At 44.7% G+C, this 20,123-nt stretch overlaps 1 protein-coding gene across 2 annotated transcripts in view; it reads left to right on the forward strand.

The window, feature by feature from the left end:
* Positions 1-20,123, forward strand: part of KIF2C (kinesin family member 2C) — a 31,079-nt gene that overhangs the window by 7,005 nt on the left and 3,951 nt on the right. For both annotated transcript variants that reach the window (XM_035123296.2, XM_035123297.2), the window contains exons 4-17: positions 499-547; positions 1,608-1,730; positions 1,907-2,026; positions 2,513-2,613; positions 3,211-3,306; positions 4,447-4,501; positions 10,736-10,898; positions 12,566-12,656; positions 12,973-13,036; positions 13,289-13,380; positions 14,181-14,323; positions 15,410-15,614; positions 19,025-19,135; positions 19,642-19,709. In XM_035123296.2, coding sequence (XP_034979187.1) covers positions 499-547; positions 1,608-1,730; positions 1,907-2,026; positions 2,513-2,613; positions 3,211-3,306; positions 4,447-4,501; positions 10,736-10,898; positions 12,566-12,656; positions 12,973-13,036; positions 13,289-13,380; positions 14,181-14,323; positions 15,410-15,614; positions 19,025-19,135; positions 19,642-19,709 — 1,481 coding nt within the window. The remainder of the gene's footprint in view (positions 1-498; positions 548-1,607; positions 1,731-1,906; positions 2,027-2,512; positions 2,614-3,210; positions 3,307-4,446; positions 4,502-10,735; positions 10,899-12,565; positions 12,657-12,972; positions 13,037-13,288; positions 13,381-14,180; positions 14,324-15,409; positions 15,615-19,024; positions 19,136-19,641; positions 19,710-20,123) is intronic.

Consider the following 20,123-nt stretch of genomic DNA (forward strand, 5'->3'; position numbering starts at 1 on the left):
TCTTCTCAAGAGCTAATTTTCAGCTAGCTGTTGTGACACCCCCATGTAGGAAGGGAAGTATAAGTCTTTTGAATTTTTTTATGTTGCCAGATAACTATAATTGCATTATTAACGAACCAGAAGCTAAATTCCTGTGGGAGGCATTTGATGTTTGATAAACATTGCTAGTAGTTTTCCACTGACATTCTAGTTAACAGTTAACAATCCATTGAAATATTTAGCTGTAATCTACTCTCAATCTGCCTGGCTCGAATTAGCCAATCTGGTTGTCCTAAAATTCTTTTTGATTCTTATTTTGGGGAATACACAGAAATTAATAGAACTTACAAATTTTCTGAGTTTTGTAATTTATAGATTATGTATTTCTATATTCTCTACAATATTTGTAAGTTGGCAGTTAGCAATTCTCATTAAAACAATTCCATTAATATTCCAAATTTATTATGTTGCAAAGTGGGGTCTGTGTTAATGTTCAGTAGACTTTTTTTTTTACTTCAGAGGCAAACCCGCAGAACAACACTCTCAAAGATTCCTGCTCCGAAAGAAGGTAAAAACAAATTTAATTGAGATATTATGAGTAGTTTTATCCCTTTATTGGAAAAGAACTCTGTACGCTGCATCTGATTTTGAAGCAATTTTATTTCAGATTTACTAGGTTACTGGGAATTGGAAGACATATGAATCCTAGTAAATGTATTACAGAGCCTGATTCTCCCTTCACTTCTTATTTTTGGAAGTTCTATGTAGCCACTGTCACCTGTAGCTTTAACCCTACAGGTCTATCCTGTGCTTATGCCTCTTCTCCTTCAGCTGCCCATACAGAAGTGTCATGATACTAATACTTAATAGCTTAATACTAATAAGGACCCACTCTCTATATTGCAGTGGTGGTGTATTTTTTTGTACTTGTAAGTTTTTAAAACAGTTTTTAATGTACTTTAACTTATTGTAATTTGCCCTGGGACCATAGGGTGAAGGGCAGGTAATAAATTAAATTAATACCAATGGTTATTCATCCCAAAGCATTTATTAGAACGTTAATAAATAAAAGTTCAGTTACTCTGCATCACAATAAATATATGCTCCGGAGGTGTTTCCTTTTCTGAATTACGTTCAGGAAATAAATCTTAGCAGTATCCTGTTGCCTCCATATTTCTCATCAATTCTATGGTAATACTCCCTCACCTTTCCATTTTTGAAGTCCTTTCCTCTAATTTAGGTTTTAGAAACATGCCTTTCTGAATACCTTATTAAAATTGCATAGTTTTCCTTCTCCTAGATGGGCTACCTTCCCAGGTTGACAAGCCACATCTGGCCCTCCAAGTAAAACTTAGTTAAATACCACCCTTATACTGTTGTCTAGGGGTTGTATTCTACTAACAGGATCTGTTAGTCGTGGCATTTAATTTCATTGGGTGTACTCCAAGTAAAAGTTAGTTAAATACAGCCTTTAAACTGGCTTTTACCAGACCTCTAGTTCCCAAACGCTTGATGAAATTGTATTGTACTTCTTTGTGCACACACAAAAATACGCAAACATTTTTGAAAGCAATTTGGCTGTACACTATTAAGCTGGCAATTGATGACACTTTCCCCTTGCTCCTTAGTTCTGCGATTGCAAGCTAGCAAGATGTCTGTCATAGCAGAAACTCAGAACAGCCCTCTGGAAAGCGATATGGAGATGGAATTGCCTGCTCCTGTACGAACACGAAGCCACTCTGCTCTTCCTGGTGAGTTGGAATAAGTACAATACACTATGATTTTGCATTTGTTTCGCACAAGTGTTCACAGGGGTAGGACAGCTCTAATCTCTTTTCATAAAAGGATCTTGTAAATTTACAAACCCTCACTATTCCTTGTGTTGCCTTGAGTAATGCTTTTAACCACTGATTTCCCATCTCAACAGTTGTACGAACTCGATCTAGGATCAGCTATTCTACTGATCGATGTAATGTACAACCAAATGGCAATGAAATGACAGAAGACAATCCACAGACTTTGAGAATGGTCTCTGCTGCAATTCAAGGTAGGAATATGGTTCCCAGCTTGCTTCATGGTTCTTTAAATCAGCATCTTCAATGTTTTTGTTCAGTCTGGAAGAGAGGTTTGTACTACCATCTTAATGGAGGTTTGAATATAGTTGAGGATGGACACTAAAGCTTAGGTTGAACTGGTCTACAGTCTTGCATCCAAGCTTGAATAAAAGCTTAGTTCCTGAACATAAGAAGTAGTATTTCAAGTGTATTTTTGCATTTGCAGAGAACTCACTATCAACACAAAGTAACCAGTGAGTTTCTATGCTTCCAGCCAAAGTGGATGACTTCCAAGGAAACTTGAAGAACCTGAACACTCCTGTTGTCTTAAATATCACCTATGACTGTAGAAATTTACGTGACAATAAAATGATACATCGCCTGATTTTTATTTTTATTTTAAGACTCTCTCTGGGAGACTTGTGGATAGAAGATCAATTTCATTTCTGTAACAGTAATGACATTCTTGCTTCTTCTAGCTCGTAGGAAATCTAACATTGTTAAAGAGATGGACAAAATGAAAAATAAGAGGGAAGAGAAAAGGGCCCAGTTCTCTGAAATAAGAAATAAGCGGGCACAGGTAAAAATGTGATACTTGCATGTGAAACATTCTGCAGCATGTTTTATTCAATAGCTGTATCATTGGGTGACATGCAGAGCATGGATATTCATCATTGTTCTCTATGTAATCTGACTAAATAAGCAATTTAGCTTTTTTCATTGCATGGAATGAAATTACTTCTGCTTTCTCAAAGTTAAAAGCAATTAGCATACCAAACTGAGTTCTAGATTTTTATTCCTAGTTCTAGTTTTGAAAGATCCTTATGGCTGATACATTACAGAAAACTGCCTGGGCAGTTTCTCTAAATCCTCTCTAAGAAAAAACGATACTTACTTGCCATACTTTAAGTATATCAAGGCTACAATTAGACCAACAATGGAGAGCAGCTAATTGGAATTTAAGAGTTCAAGGAATCTTTAGGGGGGGAAAGTTTTTAAAATGTATAGTAGTGAAGCTTTAATAACAGTGGATGAAAGCATAAAGTAAAACTTTTGCCCCAAGAAAGACCTTTCCTACTTTATTTCTTAATCGCTAGTGTTGAACATTCTTAGGAAGAAAAGTTGCATAATTTTCTCTATAGTAAGATTGTAAGTTAATTACTACTTTGCCTTACAGGAATATGACAGTAGTTGTCCAAACTGGGATTTTGCACGGATGGTTAAGGAACATAGAGCCAATATCATTTGTCAGTCGATATCAATGAATGACCCTGTAAGTAAATACTTGCAACTAACTAGCCACATTTCCCCTTCCAAGTGTCTTCTTATTTAGTATTCCTCTTCAAATAAACACAATTATTGGTGTAAATTCACTATATTTTAAGGAGGTAACAAATACTTTATGAACATCAAGATGTAGGTAACTGAAGTAAACTATTAAAGAATGGGACTCCATTGAGCTCTCAATGTATTATCTGGGATTATCAAAGTAATCTTGCTCATTTATTGATTGTATGTCCTAAATTTTAAAATGGTGTCAAAGAATGTGCATTGAACATTAAACAGAGAACTAGTGCTCAATGAAATCGGTAGGCTGCTGGATCATATTGTGACTTGGCAAATTATTAAAATTTTCACAAGTGATAACCACTCAAGCGGAATAGCTATCATTGGGCTAAAGTTCCATTAAGCATAGGAATTCTAAAAGTACATACTGACTTTCTCTACTTGCCTGCTTTGTCTAGACAAGTCATATAAATGATATCTATTTTTCATCAACCTGGTATACAGTATTTTTATCACATATAATGTTGATAAATGTGGTTATAGACCTCCAAGAACCCATGGTGATTTGTGGAATGGTACCATTGTTTAAAAACTGAAACTACTTAAGTTAAATGATATTAAATAGACATTTGGAACATCGGGGGGTGTTGTAAAATAAAAATAATCAACTTTGCATGAATCAATGTTTATGACATATATTGCAAATAAAGAAGAACACAACGGAAAAAGTTTTTTTTTATTTACATGACTGAGTTCAGTACAGGGTTTTGAAAAATGCTTTGTTGGGGCCATAGTTGTTTTATAGTATTTCACATTAACATTATTTGCATATATGCGGAACTATCTCGATAAGAAAACTGCACAAGACAGCTGGTGCCATTCTACATAGGAATGGGACCTTTGTTGTCTATATAACTTACTGGAAAAGGGCTAATATTGACAGTGATGTTACAAGTCTTCATAACTGCAACAAAAACTATTACTTAAAACTTTCTTATACTAGGGAATTGCATTATATTGTTGGGTGTTGCAGAGTATCCCATCAGCACCTTCTCTGATACAGCTTAGTGAATAAAGATGTCAAAGAGCTGGTCTTAATGTGAAATTTTTCTTTCCTTTTTTGAAGATAGAAGAACATAGAATTTGTGTCTGTGTGAGGAAACGACCCTTAAATAAACAAGGTAAAGTGGCATCTGTGGAGTTTAGCAATTGACAGGTTCTTTATGCTGGATTCTGTGGAGTATGTCAATGCAGAAATTATGGCAGATTTCTGTCAGTTGGAACTTGGTTACTGCTGAAAATGGTTGTCTTTTAAAACCAATGTGTCACAGTGGCCGGAGTGGACTACTTCAGAGTAACGACGCTACGCAGCTCTGCATTTTATTCTTTTATTGGTGCTGCGTATTTACAGTGCTCAAGTCATTGCTATTTACACGGAGTGATGTTGTCAGTCGGTTTCAGAACCTCCTAATGGCTTTTGGCGCGTCTTTCTCCAACACAAAAGCTTTGGCAGACCCATCCTCTTTCCCCTCCTCTTTCTGCGTAATTCCGGAGTTGGGGGGATGGGTCTCCCGCCCTTATTCGCCCCTTCCTGTCCCACCTGGGACCCTGGCTCCTCTACCTTGCCTGAGCCTCGGACACGACTTCCTGCTTCCCCACTGGAATCGGAACTCTCTCTGCTTCCCCCTGTGCTCGGGGATTGGCTTGAACTTAGGAGGGGAGGGACTTCGCGATATCCCCTGTCCCTCACATCCACCCCCCTCCCAAGCTCTCCTTCACCCCTCCCCAGGTCCCCCCCAGGTGTCGGTGACGACTGGAAGCCTAAGAACTCAGTGCTTTCCGAGCCCGTTGGCGTGAACACCTCCCCCCAGTCCTGCAAGCCCCCCCCTTCCGCCTGGGAGGACGGGAATCCCAAAAAGTCTGTGGCGTCAGAGCTGGTGGGGGTAAAAATGTTCTGCCAATCTGCTCCTTCCTCTGACTGGGTGGATCTCGGTGACACCCATACCTCATCCTCTGGTTCCTCAAACTCCGCTTCCCAGCGCCATGGTGAACTGCTCTCCCGTGCTTCCTCCCCCTCCCCCTCCCTTTCCATGTGCCAGGGCTTGGGTCTATGGGGAAAAAGGGCGTGAAATTCTTCTACCAGGAATTCCTCCTGTATCTGAGTGGCTGGGACCCATTCATTCTGGGACGGTGGAGCATCCTCCCATGCCATGAGGTACTCCAGGCCCCCCACCCCCCACCTTGAATCCATGATGGCTGTGGCCTCATTGAGTTGCTCCCTGCCTTCCCTCTCCCCCCCTCCCTCAGGGGTTTGTTCGCTGTCTCGGAGCCTGCTGCTTTCCCTGTACGGTGACAGCAGCGATCTATGAAACACTGGGTGCACCCTCATGTCCTCTGGCAGTGCCAGCCTGTATGCCACCGGGTTGACCTGTTGCGTGACCGTGAAGGGGCCCAACCTTCTGGGCGCCAGCTTTTTGCATCGCCCTCTGATGGGAAGGCCCTCCGAGGACAACCAAACTTTGTCCCCCACCCTAATGACCTCCCCCGGTCGCCTGTGGCGATCTGCCCCCCTCTTGTATGCTTCCTTGGCTCTCTCCAAGTGTTCTCTGAGCTGCTGGTGCACCGTCTCCAGTTCCTCTGCCCAATCCTCAGCCTGTGGGCCCTCCTCCTCCTCCTCCCCCTCCCTCTCAGGGAAAGATCTGAGGTCACGCCCGTAATTGGCCTTAAAGGGCGATACCCCTGTGGAGACGTGCACCGCATTGTTGTAGGCAAATTCTGCCAGTGGCAGGCGATCCACCCAGTCCGTTTGCCTCTGGCTGACGTAGCATCTCAGGTACTGCTGCAGAATGGCGTTGACCCTCTCCGCCTGTCCATTGGTCTGCGGGTGTCTAGCCGTCGACAAGCTGACCTCCACCTGCAGGAGGTTCATGAGCCGCCGCCAGAACCTGGAAACAAATTGGCGGCCACGATCCGAAATAACCCTTAAGGGTAATCCATGCAGTCTGAATACGTGATCCACAAACAGTTTGGCTGTCTCTTCTGCCGAGACCGCCCTGGCACACGGTATAAAGTGGCACATTTTGGACATGAGGTCCACCACCACCAACACTGCGGTCTTGCCCCTGGAAGAAGGCAGATCTGTGATGAAGTCCATGGACACCACTTCCCACGGCCTGTGTGGCGTGGCTAAGGGCTCCAGCAATCCCGGTGGCGCTGCTCTGACCACCTTTGCCCGCTGGCAGGTGTCACAGCCCCGTACATAGTCTCGAACATCTTCCCGCACCCCTGGCCACCAGAAGTGTCTCATGACTAGGTGAGTGGTTTTGTCCCTCCCAAAATGACCCGCCGTTGGGTTGTCGTGCATCTGCTTGAGGACCGTACGTCTAAGCTGGGTGGTGGGCAGGTACAGTGCACCCTTGTAGAAAAGCAGCCCCCTGCGTTCTGCAAAGTCTTTTGCCTGCTCCCCCCCCCCTTCTCAGTTCTCTGCAGATGCGGTTGGCAAATTCATCCGCTGCCGTCAGTGCTGTGAGTTCTGCCTCGCTCACCACTGCTGCTCCGCAGGACCATGCTGACGGGGGGAAAATGTGCCTGGGTGCCGGTGGCGCCTCCTCCTCCATGTATTCTGGCTTGCGGGAGAGGGCATCCGCCCTGACATTCTGCTCTCCCGGGATGTAGTGTATGGAGAAGTTGAAGTTCGAGAAGAACTCTGCCCACCGTATCTGCCGCTGGTTGAGCACCCTGGCAGTTCTCCAGAACTCCAGGTTCTTGTGGTCTGTGCACACCTGGATGGGGTGCTTGGCGCCCACCAGGAAGTGTCTCCAGTGCTGGAACGCAGCGTGGATCGCCAGAAGTTCCCGATCAAACACTGTGTAGTTTCGCTCTGGCTGAGTCAATTTCCTGGAGAAGAAGGCACAGGGTCTCCACTCTCGGTTGGCGTCCAGTTGCAACAAAATGGTGCCCACAGCTTTATCAGAAGCATCTGTCTCCACGCGTAGGGGCGCGTCCTGAACCACGTGGAACAGGTTCTGGTCTGAGGCGAACACCCTCTTGAGGCTTTCGAACGCTGCTTGCGCCTCTGGTGTCCACCTGAACTTCTGCTTGCCTCTCAGGCAGTCAGTGATGGGAGCCGTAACGCGAGAGAAGTTCTTGATGAACTTCCTGTAGAAGTTGGCGAAGCCTAGTAGGCGTTGGGCATCTTTGCGAGTCCTGGGGCTGTGCCAGTCCAGGATGGCCTGCACCTTGTCCTTGTCCATCGCCAGCCCCTTGTCTGACAGCTTGTAGCCCAGGAAGTCCACCTCCTTGGTGTGAAACTTGCACTTCTCCAGCTTCACATACAGGTGGTTCTCCTTCAGGCGCTGCAACACCTCCCTGACATCTTTCACGTGCTGCACTGGGTCGTTGGAGTAAATAAGGATGTCATCCAGGAAGACCAAGCATTTCCTGAAGAGGAGGGACCCCAGGACGTGGTGCATGAAGGCCTGGAAGCATGCTGAGCCCCCTTGCAACCCGAAGGGCATCACCAGATATTCAAAAGAGCCCAGAGGCGTGAACATCGTGGTTTTCCATTCATCGCCTTCCCGGATCCTGATCAAGTTGTACGCCCCCCTCAGGTCTAGCTTGGTGAAAATCTTGCCCCTGCGTGCCGCTGTCAGGAGATCATCCACTCTGGGCATGGGGAAAGCCACTGGCTCTGTCACTGAATTCAGCCGTCTAAAATCCACCACAAGACGGCGCTGTTGCGTGTCTTTCTTGTCCACCCAGAAGACCGGGCTGCCCCCTGCTGCCTTGCTTTCTCTGATGAACCCCCGCTTGAGGTTCTTGTCGATGAAAGCGCGCAGATCTTCCAGTTCCTGGTCTGACATGGCGTACAGCTTGGCTGGGGGTATAGTTGCCCCTGGCACCAGGTTGATCTGGCAGTCAAAAGGCCTGTGTGGGGGTAGGTGGTCGGACTCCGCTTCGCTGAAGACCTCCTGCAGGTCCCAGTACGGCTTGGGTATCGCTTCACCCCCTTTGACGTGCATGGTGGCCACCGTGGCTATCGGAGGCCCCTCCCCTGGTTGGTGCTGCATGCAATGTTCCAGGCAAAAGTCCGATCCAAAAGTGATGCATCTCTGGTGCCAACTGATGGAGGGGTCGTGGCGCGCCAGCCAGCTCATGCCCAAGACGATGGGGGGGTCTGAGATGGTGGTGACGTTGAATGCCAGTGTCTCTGCGTGCCTTCCAACCGTCATTCTCATGGGGGGGGTTTGATGCGTGATGGCCCCTCCCAGCAGCTCTCTGCCGTCAATGGTTGCCACGTGCAGAGGAAAATCCAGCTGCAGAAGCTGGATCTGGTGCTCTTCTGCAAAGTTTCTCGAGAAGAAGTTCGCTGACGCCCCACTGTCAATTAGGGCGAGGACTGTCAGGGGATAGCCATTTGGAAGCGTGAGCGTCACTTCTAGAACCACTCCTGCTCTGGGAGGGGTGGGCTGGCTCTGCTCCTCTCTGTGCGGGTGGGTGGGCTGGGGCTGTTGTCTGCTGACTGTGCCTGGCTGCCGCCCCTTGTCTCCTGCAGCCAGGCTTTCCCGTTTCCCTGCTGTGGTGCTGCGTCAGTGGGGGAGGGCACAACCGTTCCCGCCTTTCCTTGCCACTCCCTGCGATGTGGGCAGTCTCTGACGAGATGCTGGGGGGAGTTGCAGAGAAAGCAATTCCCACCCCTTCCCTCCTTGCGTCTTGGCGCCGCTGGGGTTTGAAAAGCCCGCGCGCGCGCGCTATCAATCTGCATGGGTTCCTGGTCCTGACTGGCCCCAGGCGTGGCTTGAAAGGGTTGTTGGGGGAGTGGCTTCTCCTGCGACCGTGGGAACCAAGCCCGCTTTGCGCGCGTTGCTTGCTTGTCGCTCCACCGGGATTCCTGTCTCACCCCCACCGCCAGAGCCGCTTTGCTCAGCTGATCCATATTACTGGGCTTTGGACCTCTCGAGAGCTCATCCTTCACCTCCTCATGCAACCCCAAGTAGAACGCCGCTTGCATTGGGGGGGACTCAAGTTCCCACCCCAATCTGTGCACCAGCATGGTGAATTTCGCCCAATACGCGCGAACTGTCATATTTCCTTGGCGTAAATTATGAAGTTCCTCCTTAGTCTGATCCATATGACTATCGGACGAATACATCGTTTTCAAACCTTCTAGAAATAGTTTGACATTCTTCATGCAAGGATTCCTTGTTGCAATTAACGGTCTTAGCCACTCCCTGGCTGCCCCGGTAAGGTGCTCCACAATAAACGCTACCCTGTGCTCATCATCAGGGAACTCATCGTGGTGCAGCTCAAGAGCATACACAATCTCAGTCTCAAAGCCCTGAAATTCCCTCGGGTCTCCATTGAACTTGCTTACTAGGGTCCCGGCTCTCCTTCCTGGCAGCACTTGGACTTGGGGTGCCCCTCCCGCCTTGTTTTTCTCTGCATCCAGCTTGTTTTGGAGGTCTACCGCCACCGCCCTTAATTGCTGCTCTTTTTCCTGTAGCGCTCTCACCTGTTCCGCAAGTTGTAGCCGGTCGTCCTGGACCTTCTTAGTCTCCTCTTTAGCTGCCTTCAATTCCCCCTGCGCCTGCAGCGACAGCTGCTGCAGTTCTTGCTGGGCTTGCTCCGCGATCTGCCGCCATTTCTCCGCCTCTGACACGCTCATCCCGGCAACTCCAAAGTAGCCCAAAAAGGATTAGGAGGTTGCTGTCACAGTGGCCGGAGTGGACTACTTCAGAGTAACGACGCTACGCAGCTCTGCATTTTATTCTTTTATTGGTGCTGCGTATTTACAGTGCTCAAGTCATTGCTATTTACACGGAGTGATGTTGTCAGTCGGTTTCAGAACCTCCTAATGGCTTTTGGCGTGTCTTTCTCCAACACAAAAGCTTTGGCAGACCCATCCTCTTTCCCCTCCTCTTTCTGCGTAATTCCGGAGTTGGGGGGATGGGTCTCCCGCCCTTATTCGCCCCTTCCTGTCCCACCTGGGACCCTGGCTCCTCTACCTTGCCTGAGCCTCGGACACGACTTCCTGCTTCCCCACTGGAATCGGAACTCTCTCTGCTTCCCCCTGTGCTCGGGGATTGGCTTGAACTTAGGAGGGGAGGGACTTCGCGATATCCCCTGTCCCTCACACAATGTTATGTATTTTGCTCCACCAAGGGAGGAATAAGATATCAGAAAATCTCTTTAGCAAACATCTAGCAGTATGCTTGTACAGTTTGTCAACTCCCTCTAATTCTTTCAATTAACATTTGACTACCTCAGTGCTTCCCTTGTGCTACTCATCTCCTATTTAAATTCCCATGCCAAGTTGTTCAACCTTTGCTTTCCTGCTCAGGTTGTCAGTTCCACAAAACATTGCAAATCAATAGGGTTCAACTTTATAGTGTGAACTACTTTTGTTTCCTAAACAGAACTTGGAAAGAAAGAGTGTGATATAATTACTGTTGCCAGCAAGAACAGCATCCTAGTGCATGAACCAAAGGTGAAGGTGGATCTAACGAAATACCTTGAAAACCAGGCTTTTCGATTTGACTTCTCGTTTGATGAAAAAGCTTCCAATGAAATGGTTTATTGGTAATGCATGTCTTTCCTTTCTTGGTAGGGAATGAAGAGTACAGAGTTGTAACACTTGGCAAATAGTAGACAGTAGACGTGGATGGCCAGTTACATGTGAAGCTTCTTTCATGCAGCTGTCAAAGATTTTAACCCATGCAGGCGTTCCAGGCAGAAGATGCCACTTCAAAAATCTTTATTGCCTCTTGTATAAGCTCAATATCTGCATCATTTATATGCTGGCACTACATGCACAGAAGTTGCTAGATAAGTGGAAGATCCTTACCTGTGGAACCTGCTGCATGGAGCTCCTTCATGGTTAAGGGGCTTGTGATGAGGCTTCAGTTGGGAGGTGGTGAATCTGAAGCAGCACTGGAAATCTGACATTCAGCAATAATTCCTCCTGAGGAACCAGAAAAATTCCACACTAAGGATCAATTAATACATCACACAAAATCAGAGTTTGTTGTTAGGCAAAATAACTGGAAATCCTTGATACTTGAGAAATAAAGCATATTAACTATCTTTCCCAAATCTGTTCATTCTCAGTGTTGGGAGCAGAAACTTTATCCCCTTAGTATTTAAACACCAGTCTTCGTGGTATACAGGGAAGTCCTTTACGGCAAAGGTGATGAAGTTTCTCTGGCCAGTAGGTTAGATCTTTTTCTCCCCACCCCTGGTGAGCCAAATCTGACGTCACTATGATGTTGGTTGATTCTTTGCTATGAAACCTGGATTGTTGGGACTGTTTGAAAGCGCCTTTGCAGTGCATGTTTGAAAAGCTGTGTGGGACTGTTTGCAAAATGGCTTTCAAATAGTCTCTGCTGCTTTTGAGGCCAAACCAGAAGTTCAAAGAGTAGCACTGGGAGGGAGAAGCTGTTTCCATTTACGATGCTGCTAAAATGGAACAATTGAGAGTTCACTTGAAGCTCCCAATTGTTATTTTGAAGCTCTGCCTTTACCTGCCCATACCTGACATCATGCATGGCATTGGGTGCAGGGTGGGCAAGACTTGCCCAGAATGGCCTCACAGGCCAATTGTGTTCTGCAGGTCAGAGGTTCCCCATCCCTGCTTATGGAAGTACTTGAAATGAGAAGGTTTTTCTAAGGCAGAGGTGTAAAGCTAGAGGGGCAGAACCCCTGCGCCTCACTATTCAGCTCTAATGGGATTGTTCCTGTCCCCAGGGAGTAGACATAATCCTTTCTGCTAGCACTACAGCTATATCCCACTTTTATTTTTTTTAAAAAAAGGTCACACAGCAGTTTTCAAAAAATGATATAAAACAAAATCAGATGAATAATAGAAGAACGGTACTGCTAATCAGCCCTCACCAACTTACCAGTGCAGCAGTAGCATGACAATACATAGTAGCAAAGGGTTCAGAAACCCAAGAGCTTCTGATAGCCCCTTCTAAAGCAGCATTATGCTTTGAGTGCTGAAAGTGTAGAAAGGTAGCTCTTGAGTTTAGTGGAACCTCTCATTTTCAGCCTGCAATGCTCTTGTGATCAAGCAAATTTCTAGACTTCTGATCTGGTCAGTGTTTGAGTTATTAAGCTGTAATGGAGTTCTTTTAGTGGATGCTCTTGTAAATGGTTTTATGAAGATTTGAGTTTTGAGAATTCACTTGTACTGTGATAATTTCACTCATTCATTCATATTTTGCATTTTCCTGTTATGGTTTGACCAGGTTCACTGCTAAACCACTTGTGCAGACCATATTTGAGGGAGGGAAAGCTACATGTTTTGCCTATGGTCAGACTGGAAGTGGAAAAACCCATGTAAGTGTCTTGTTCTTGAGGGATGTGTGTATGTGTTGCAGGATATTAATGAACTTTTTCACTCTGACTTAGCTTGGTGAACTTAAGGCCCTATCACAGCATTTATCTATATACAGTAGTCATAACTGCTGTACTTACGTGGCTTTTAAATGAGCTTTTGGGTGTGGGCTGCTGTTGCATGATCCTGCAGGGACTGAATTCCACTGCTTTTAAACATTGATTTTCTGTGCTTGCAAATACTGCAATCAAAGTTGCAGAAAATAGATTCCCTTATAACTGCTGAGTACCTGCCTCTTAATATATTTTCTCTTTCTAGACTATGGGAGGTGACTTCTCTGGGAAAGTGCAGAAGGCCTCTAAAGGAATATATGCTTATGCATGTATGTACCATTTTCATTTGAATTTTATTTAAAAAGTTGGAAACATAAGGAAAAATAGATTGTAATGTGCAAGGTCTGTGTGAAGGCTGCTCTTCCAATTAAACTTCTGGTTAAATGGTATACATTAAGTATTAATGTCCACAGCAAATGCTTTAGATAACCACTTTATAAGCTGTAAAATAACTTCTAGAAAGGACCCCAAAGCACATAGAACTCTTGATAATTGTTCTGTAAATGTCTTTCCCTTACCAGCACAGGATGTCTTCCTTCTTCAGAACCAGCCAAGATACAAGGCTCTAGGTCTGGAAGTGTACGTGACTTTCTTTGAAATATATAATGGAAAGGTGAGGCCATGTGTATTTTTAAATATTCTTCATATCTCCTGAGATCTGAGAGTGCTGGAGATGAGTTGGTGTCTTCTATATATAATCTGGTGATGGCAGGGAGTATTAGACTTAACATCCCCCTTCTGCAGCTGGAGTAGCCTAGCAGTGGTGAGAGGTGTCTTCTCATTATAAACCATTTTAGACTTCTTAGGGTTACAGCTTTGTTACAGTTTGTATAATCTTAAACACTGCTAAATGGAAATCTTTGAAACATTTTAAGAGCAGTGCACTGCACTACATTGCATTGCATGGTCTTGCACTGGGAATTAATGTTCACTTCTTAACCTGAGAAGAGGGAGTCCTTTTGAGAATGAGATGTGATATACCCACTGCTCTTGAGGCTACACCACAAGCTACATATAGAAAATGTGACCATCCCCAGTTATGAGGTGAACATCCCTAAGAAAATGCATGCTCTTGGGAGAGAGGGTTGAGCTCCTCTTAAGGCACTCCTCAGTTAGCATGCGTTAGTTTCTTGATTTTAATGCTTAGTCCAGTCTCTACATTCATGGAAAATGTGGTGTCATTGAATCTTTGTGTTGCTTGGCATAAGGTCCTAGCCGTGGGGAGTTTGCAGTGACATTCCAGTCCATTATGCATAAATGTATTGTATCTTTCTTTATTGGAAAACTTTAAGTTGAGACTTTCAGGAGGATTTTTAAAGTATGTGAGACCTTTTAAAGCAGCTTTCTCAAATGCTACACTTCCAACACCTGATCTTTCTGCAACTTTTTGTATTTCCCTTTTTTCCAATCCAGCTATTTGATCTCTTAAACAAAAAAGCAAAGCTGCGAGTGCTGGAGGATGGCAAACAGCAGGTTCAGGTCGTTGGCCTGCAAGAAATGCAAGTGAGCTGTGCTGAGGATGTTATCCGGATGATCGAGATAGGCAGTGCCTGCAGGTTGGTTGTGCTGCATGCTTAGTATTAATGCAGGATGTAGTTCTGACCATTTATCATGTCCTCCTTAACTCTTAGGGAAAAGGAGCAGTTGACAATATAATCGGTTTTACCTTCACTTAGAAGACAATTTGCAAGAAAGGGTGAGGACTATCCATAGCCTTAGTCTTCTGGTGGTAAAACCAGAAGAGCTGTATGACAAGCACTTAAATATTTTTTGAATTAAGAGAAATTCTCTACTAAAGGAACCTAAATTTTGTACCAGTAAAACTGAACTTGCACGTTCTAAATTAACCTGCTTTTGTTATAAACTCACTGTTTTTCTCCTGTCTTTAAACCCTTGGGGGCTTTTTATTGCTACAAAAAGTGATTCCTAGACAAAGAGATTCATAGATGTGGAGAGTTCGGAGAAAGTGACTGGGGACTGTGAAGCGAGAGTCATTCATGTCACTGGAACACCAAAACACTGAACTTCTTCTTCTTCTTCTTCGTCTTCGTCTTCTTCTTTGTATACTGTCCTTCATTAGCAAATCTCAGGGTGGTTCACAACATAAAAATACAATATAAAAGCACAAAATACATCATAAGAACAAGGACAAAAATCAACTAACCAATAAATCCCCCCCTCCCTCTAACACATTAGGCAGTGTCTCCCACCCTTTTGGGCTCCAGGGCACACCTTACAAATCTAAAACTACTGAAGACACGACAGAAGAAAAACTGGTAATGGTCAGACTCTTCCTCCATCAAATAAAAATCAGGCAACCCCCCCCTCCCGACACTATCCCACCAGAGAGGGGTAGAGGGGCTTGGTGGGCACCAAGTGGGATGGATGTCTGCCATAATTCATATGGGTGCCTGGTTGGAGACCCCATGATTAGATCCATGCAGATACTGCAAAGGCTAGTATCCTTCTAATATATTAAATTCACTTTAGACTTGGAAGTAGAAGCATGAATTGGCACATAACAGATGAGGTACAGCCAACACAAGTTATACTGACATATTCTGAGGCGAAGATATGGAACAGTTGGTATATAATTATATTTAATACCCATCATCCAATTAACACTATTATCTCTGTTGTAGGACATCCGGGCATACATTTGCAAACGCCAGCTCCTCGCGTTCCCATGCTTGTTTTCAAATTATTCTGCGCAGAAAACAAAAACTTCATGGCAAGTTCTCCTTGGTGGACTTGGCTGGTAATGAAAGAGGTGCTGATACCTCCAGCAATGATCGGCAGACACGGTTGGAAGCAGCAGAAATAAACAAAAGCTTGCTAGCATTGAAGGTACAGTGTAAATCTATGGCACAGGCAATAAGATTTTGTGGCAGTTTTAGACTAGAGCAGAATAGACAGATGATGGCATGATGGTAAAAATCCAGGACTACCAGCCTCTTTAGCACTGTTTATTTGCCTGTTCAGTTCTGCAGACTTGGACAAACTGACTCAAGATGTATGGAGACAGATTTGCAACTCTTATTATAGAAGACACTTGCTAAACCAGTTAGTTATGACAAAGCTGTTTGGGGAGTTTGTAGAATAGCCACTGAAGAATGAGAGAGGACTAGATGGGCATCAGCTAGGAATAATTTGTGAAAAGGAGCTCGGCAACATTCAGCACGGAAAGCTATATTAGAAACTCACCAGGAGCCTGAGCATTGCAACTCACTTGCATAGACTGATACCAAAATGCCAAACTGCAGTGACTATATTGGCTACCCCTATCTGGAAGTTAAGTTAAAATGACTCTTGAACCTCCTTCCAATTCTAACTCTATAAAAGTTTGATTTGATCAAATGGTTCAAAAAAGATTAGAAGCTATTTGTGATTTCTCCTGAAGATAAGTTAGTTTTCAATAAACATTCTGTTGGCATTTTAGTAGAAAGTTTAAAGAGTTTGGCTGCAACTAGGCAGATGGTATTGTAGGTAGTCTAGGGCAGTGCAATAAATTGCCATACCATTGAATACCAGTAGCACAAACCAGAAAACTCTTTCAGCTTCACTGGTATGTTTCTTGCTATTTCCTCAACAAGAAGACAGTTGCCTCTCTCCCTGTTTTGTTGTCCCTCCCCTCGCTGAGAAATAATGTCTCTCAACAAATGAAACTGATCTGTAGAAAACACAACTTGAAAAAAGCATGTATTTAAAATATATTTTAAAAAGAAATGAGAATAGAATGTATTTAAAATAAGCATGTGTTTAAAATATATTTTAAAAAGAAATGAGAATAGAAGCCCTGGGCTGCTGTAAATTTTAACCCGTCACAAGCACACAAACTAACTCTTTTAGCAGAAGTTCCTGTTCTTAAAAACTCTGAGCTCGGCTAATAATGCAGATTCTGCTAACAGTCCAGGAGCAACTCCCCAGGGCTAGGCCATCAAAGATATAGCGATAAAGTAAACGGAATCCTTCACCCCCACTGGTGAAAAAAAGGGGGAAGTGTTTTATTTCCCCCCCCCCATAGCTTTCCTCTATATTAAACAGGAAGATTATTTATTTATTTAAAGGAGACTAAGTCTTTGCTTGCATGTCTTCCCTCCCTTTGATAAAAAGGGAGAAATTGGTGGAATGGTTTTTTTTGGGGGGGGGGCTTCTTTGTCAAGGGAAATGGAGGGGAGATGATTTAACTGGCTGCTTTTTGCTGAAATGGGAGGTTGGGTACTGTGTGAGAATGGAGGGGAGGGTGTTTGTTGGTAAGCAGTGCAAGCAAATGCATGTCTACAGTGGTACCTCAGTTTACAATCACAATTGGTTCCAGAAGTCTGTACTTAAACCGAAGCGTACTTAACCTGAAGTGAACTTTCCCATTGAAAGCAATGGAAAGTGGATTAATCCGTTCCAGACGATGAAAAACACCCCCTAAAACAGCAACTTAACAGGAATTTTACTGTCTAATGAGGCCATTGATCCATGAAATGAAGGCAATAATCAATGTACTGTACTATAAAATAATTAAGACAGTATTGTAGATGAAAAAAAATTAACATTTTTTCTTATGTGGGCTGATGATAGTCATTGTTTGGATGGGGGCTCAGGGTACTCTTTCACAATCACTTCTCTCCTGCCATTCCACAGCTGCCCAGAGCATCCACGACTGGGCCGCAGCCGCGGAAGCGCTCCGATGGCTCCACGAAGGCCTGGCCTCTGGAAGGCATCGGAGCGAAAACCCGGCCTCCGGAAGGCATCGGAGCAAAGGCCCGTCCTCTGGAAGGCATCGTAGGGAAGGCTGGGCCTTCGCTCTGATGCCTTCCGGAGGACGGGCCTTTGCTCCGGGCCTCCGAGAAGCATCGGAGCGAAGGCCCGGCCTCCAGAAGGCATCGGACGCAGCTGGGTCGCAGCTGCGGAAGCACTCCCATGGCTCCGCGAAGGCATCGGAGCGCCGTAGGTCTCGGAAACCTTGATTTACTTACTTCCGGGTTACGATTGTTCGTAAACCGAAAATTCGTAAACCAAGGTTCCACTGTACTCAGAAGCAAGCCCTACTGAATTTAACGGGGGCTTACTACAAGGAAAGTAGAAGTAAGTTTAGTTGAACTCGGTGGGGCTTATGCATGCATAGATTTCACTTAGACCTCTGAGTGGGGAAGCAGATGCAACTTGACTAGGAAATCACTTGAACTATTATTAAATTAGTTGAAAATATATTAAATATAGAAGTTTACTTAATGTTTTTTTTAAATCTACAACTTCCTTACTTCTTTAAAGCCCTCAACCACCATGTGGAGGCAGAGCAAGGCCCTCCACCACTGCGGGAAGATGCAGCAAAGTTCTCTGCTGCCCCAGGGAAGTGCAGAGCACCCTCTGCTACTGTGGAAAGGCGTGATGGGGCCCTTCACCTCTGTGGGGAAGCCTGGGGAGGCGCAGTGAGGCCTCAGTTGCTGTGGGGAGGTGCAGCAAGGTCCTTGACTGTGGGGGTGCCCACAAAGCCCTCTGCTTCTGCAGGGAGGCGCAGCAGAGCCCTCCTTCCCTGCAGGGAGGCCCTCTGCCACTGTGGATAGGTGAAATGAGGCCTTCTGCCACCACAAATAGATCCGGCGAGGCCCTCGCCATCACGGATATATATCGTGATGTTTAGTTGCCGATATATCGTTATATTGAAAACCAGATATTGCCCAGCCCTAGTGTACTCCAATTGTCATGTCTGTTCTAAATGGTGATGTAACTTGCACACACACCTTTCTGGTATGTCTTTTTAATTTTGTTCATAAAACAGAGCAAGAGGCTAAATTTACCAAACGGAATGTTGCTTCTTGGATCATTCTAGATAATCACTGTGAAGTAGTATATAACCGCTTTTCTTGAGGGGCTGTAGGTGATGAGCACTGCAAGCTTTTTGTCTACTATCTAAAGAACAAGGCAAACAAAAGTTTTAAGTGCACCTGTGATAATATTTCAAAGTTACCTAGAGCAGGGCAGTCTTGAGACATTGCAGGATTTCTTGCAACCTTTTTTTCAAAGGAACCTATTGCCCATCAGGTGAGGTTAGACTTCTAACTCCCATCAAGCCCAGCTAGCATGGCCAGGGATGTGGGAGTTGGGAATCAGCAACACCTGGAGCCACATCCTACTGTGCATTCCTAACTAAGTGGTTAGACTTAGGGTTCGACTTAAGGTAAACAAAGTGTTTAGCTATATAGCCATGATGTTGATGATCCTAAACTCTGTTCAACTATGACTATTTCTCCTCCTATCCCCAGGAATGTATCCGCGCTCTAGGCCAAAATAAACAACACAAACCTTTTCGGGAGAGCAAACTTACCCAAGTGCTGAGGGATTCCTTCATTGGAGCAAATTCCAGAACCTGTATGGTAAGTTAAATAGCTAGCCTTGTGATCACAGAAATGGCAGGAACTTGCTGAAGTTACCACTTGATTTTAATTTATTCTGTTTCTAGTAACAAGTAAAATAGCTATGCCAGTGTATCTTAAAGAAATTATATGCAGTTCTTGATTTATGCAGAAAGCCAAAACAAACTTCTTGATCAAATATTTTGTTGCACTGGTTCATGAGCCGGTATGTTGGAATCTAGAGCAAAGCTTATCAACATACAGATGTTAAAATTGCTCTCCTTCAGGATCTTAGTTGCATTAGGGTGACAACCTAAACATGTTTGCTTGGAAAAAGCCCATAGATTTCTGTGGAGTCTAAATTCCAAGTAAATACGATGAAGGTGCAGAAACAAGAAAACTGAAGGTGCTTCATTGTTGATGGGATCAGTGAAGCAGAACTTCTGGGACAGCATCGCAGGCTAGATGGATGAGAGTGACTGTAATTGTATAGAAAATAAGAGATGAATTTTTTAATTTGCTTTCAGATTGCAATGATCTCCCCAGGCATGAATTCCTGTGAATATACCCTAAATACCTTGCGGTATGCTGATAGGTGAGTGATTTCTGGACTTACAAATCTCATCCTTAACACGGGGGTAAATTGTTGGTCATACAAGTGATCTTAGTCAGAATGTATTTGTGGAAGGAAAAGCTATTTTAGAATTGCAATTTTCAAATGGCCTCAGGCTTTCACGTTCATCTAACCAGCACCACCAGTGGAAGCCCTGCACATGAGCTTCAGCTTGTGCAATGGGGCATTCCCCCTGTCCTCCCCTCTGTGGCCCCCAATTAATTGGCTTGTGGGGGTTGGGAGAACCTCCAGAACAGGGTGGGGGACGGGACGGGGTATTGTTCTGGAATCCTTGCGCAGACAGAATGACTGGAAGAGGGCAGTGTTGAGTCCTACCATCAGGCTTCACCTGTGTTGTGTACAGGCCATTAAGTGCTTTACCAAGGCTGGATTCTA

This window comes from Zootoca vivipara, chromosome 7, assembly GCF_963506605.1.
Source record: "Zootoca vivipara chromosome 7, rZooViv1.1, whole genome shotgun sequence".
Classification (NCBI taxonomy): Eukaryota; Metazoa; Chordata; class Lepidosauria; order Squamata; family Lacertidae; genus Zootoca; species Zootoca vivipara.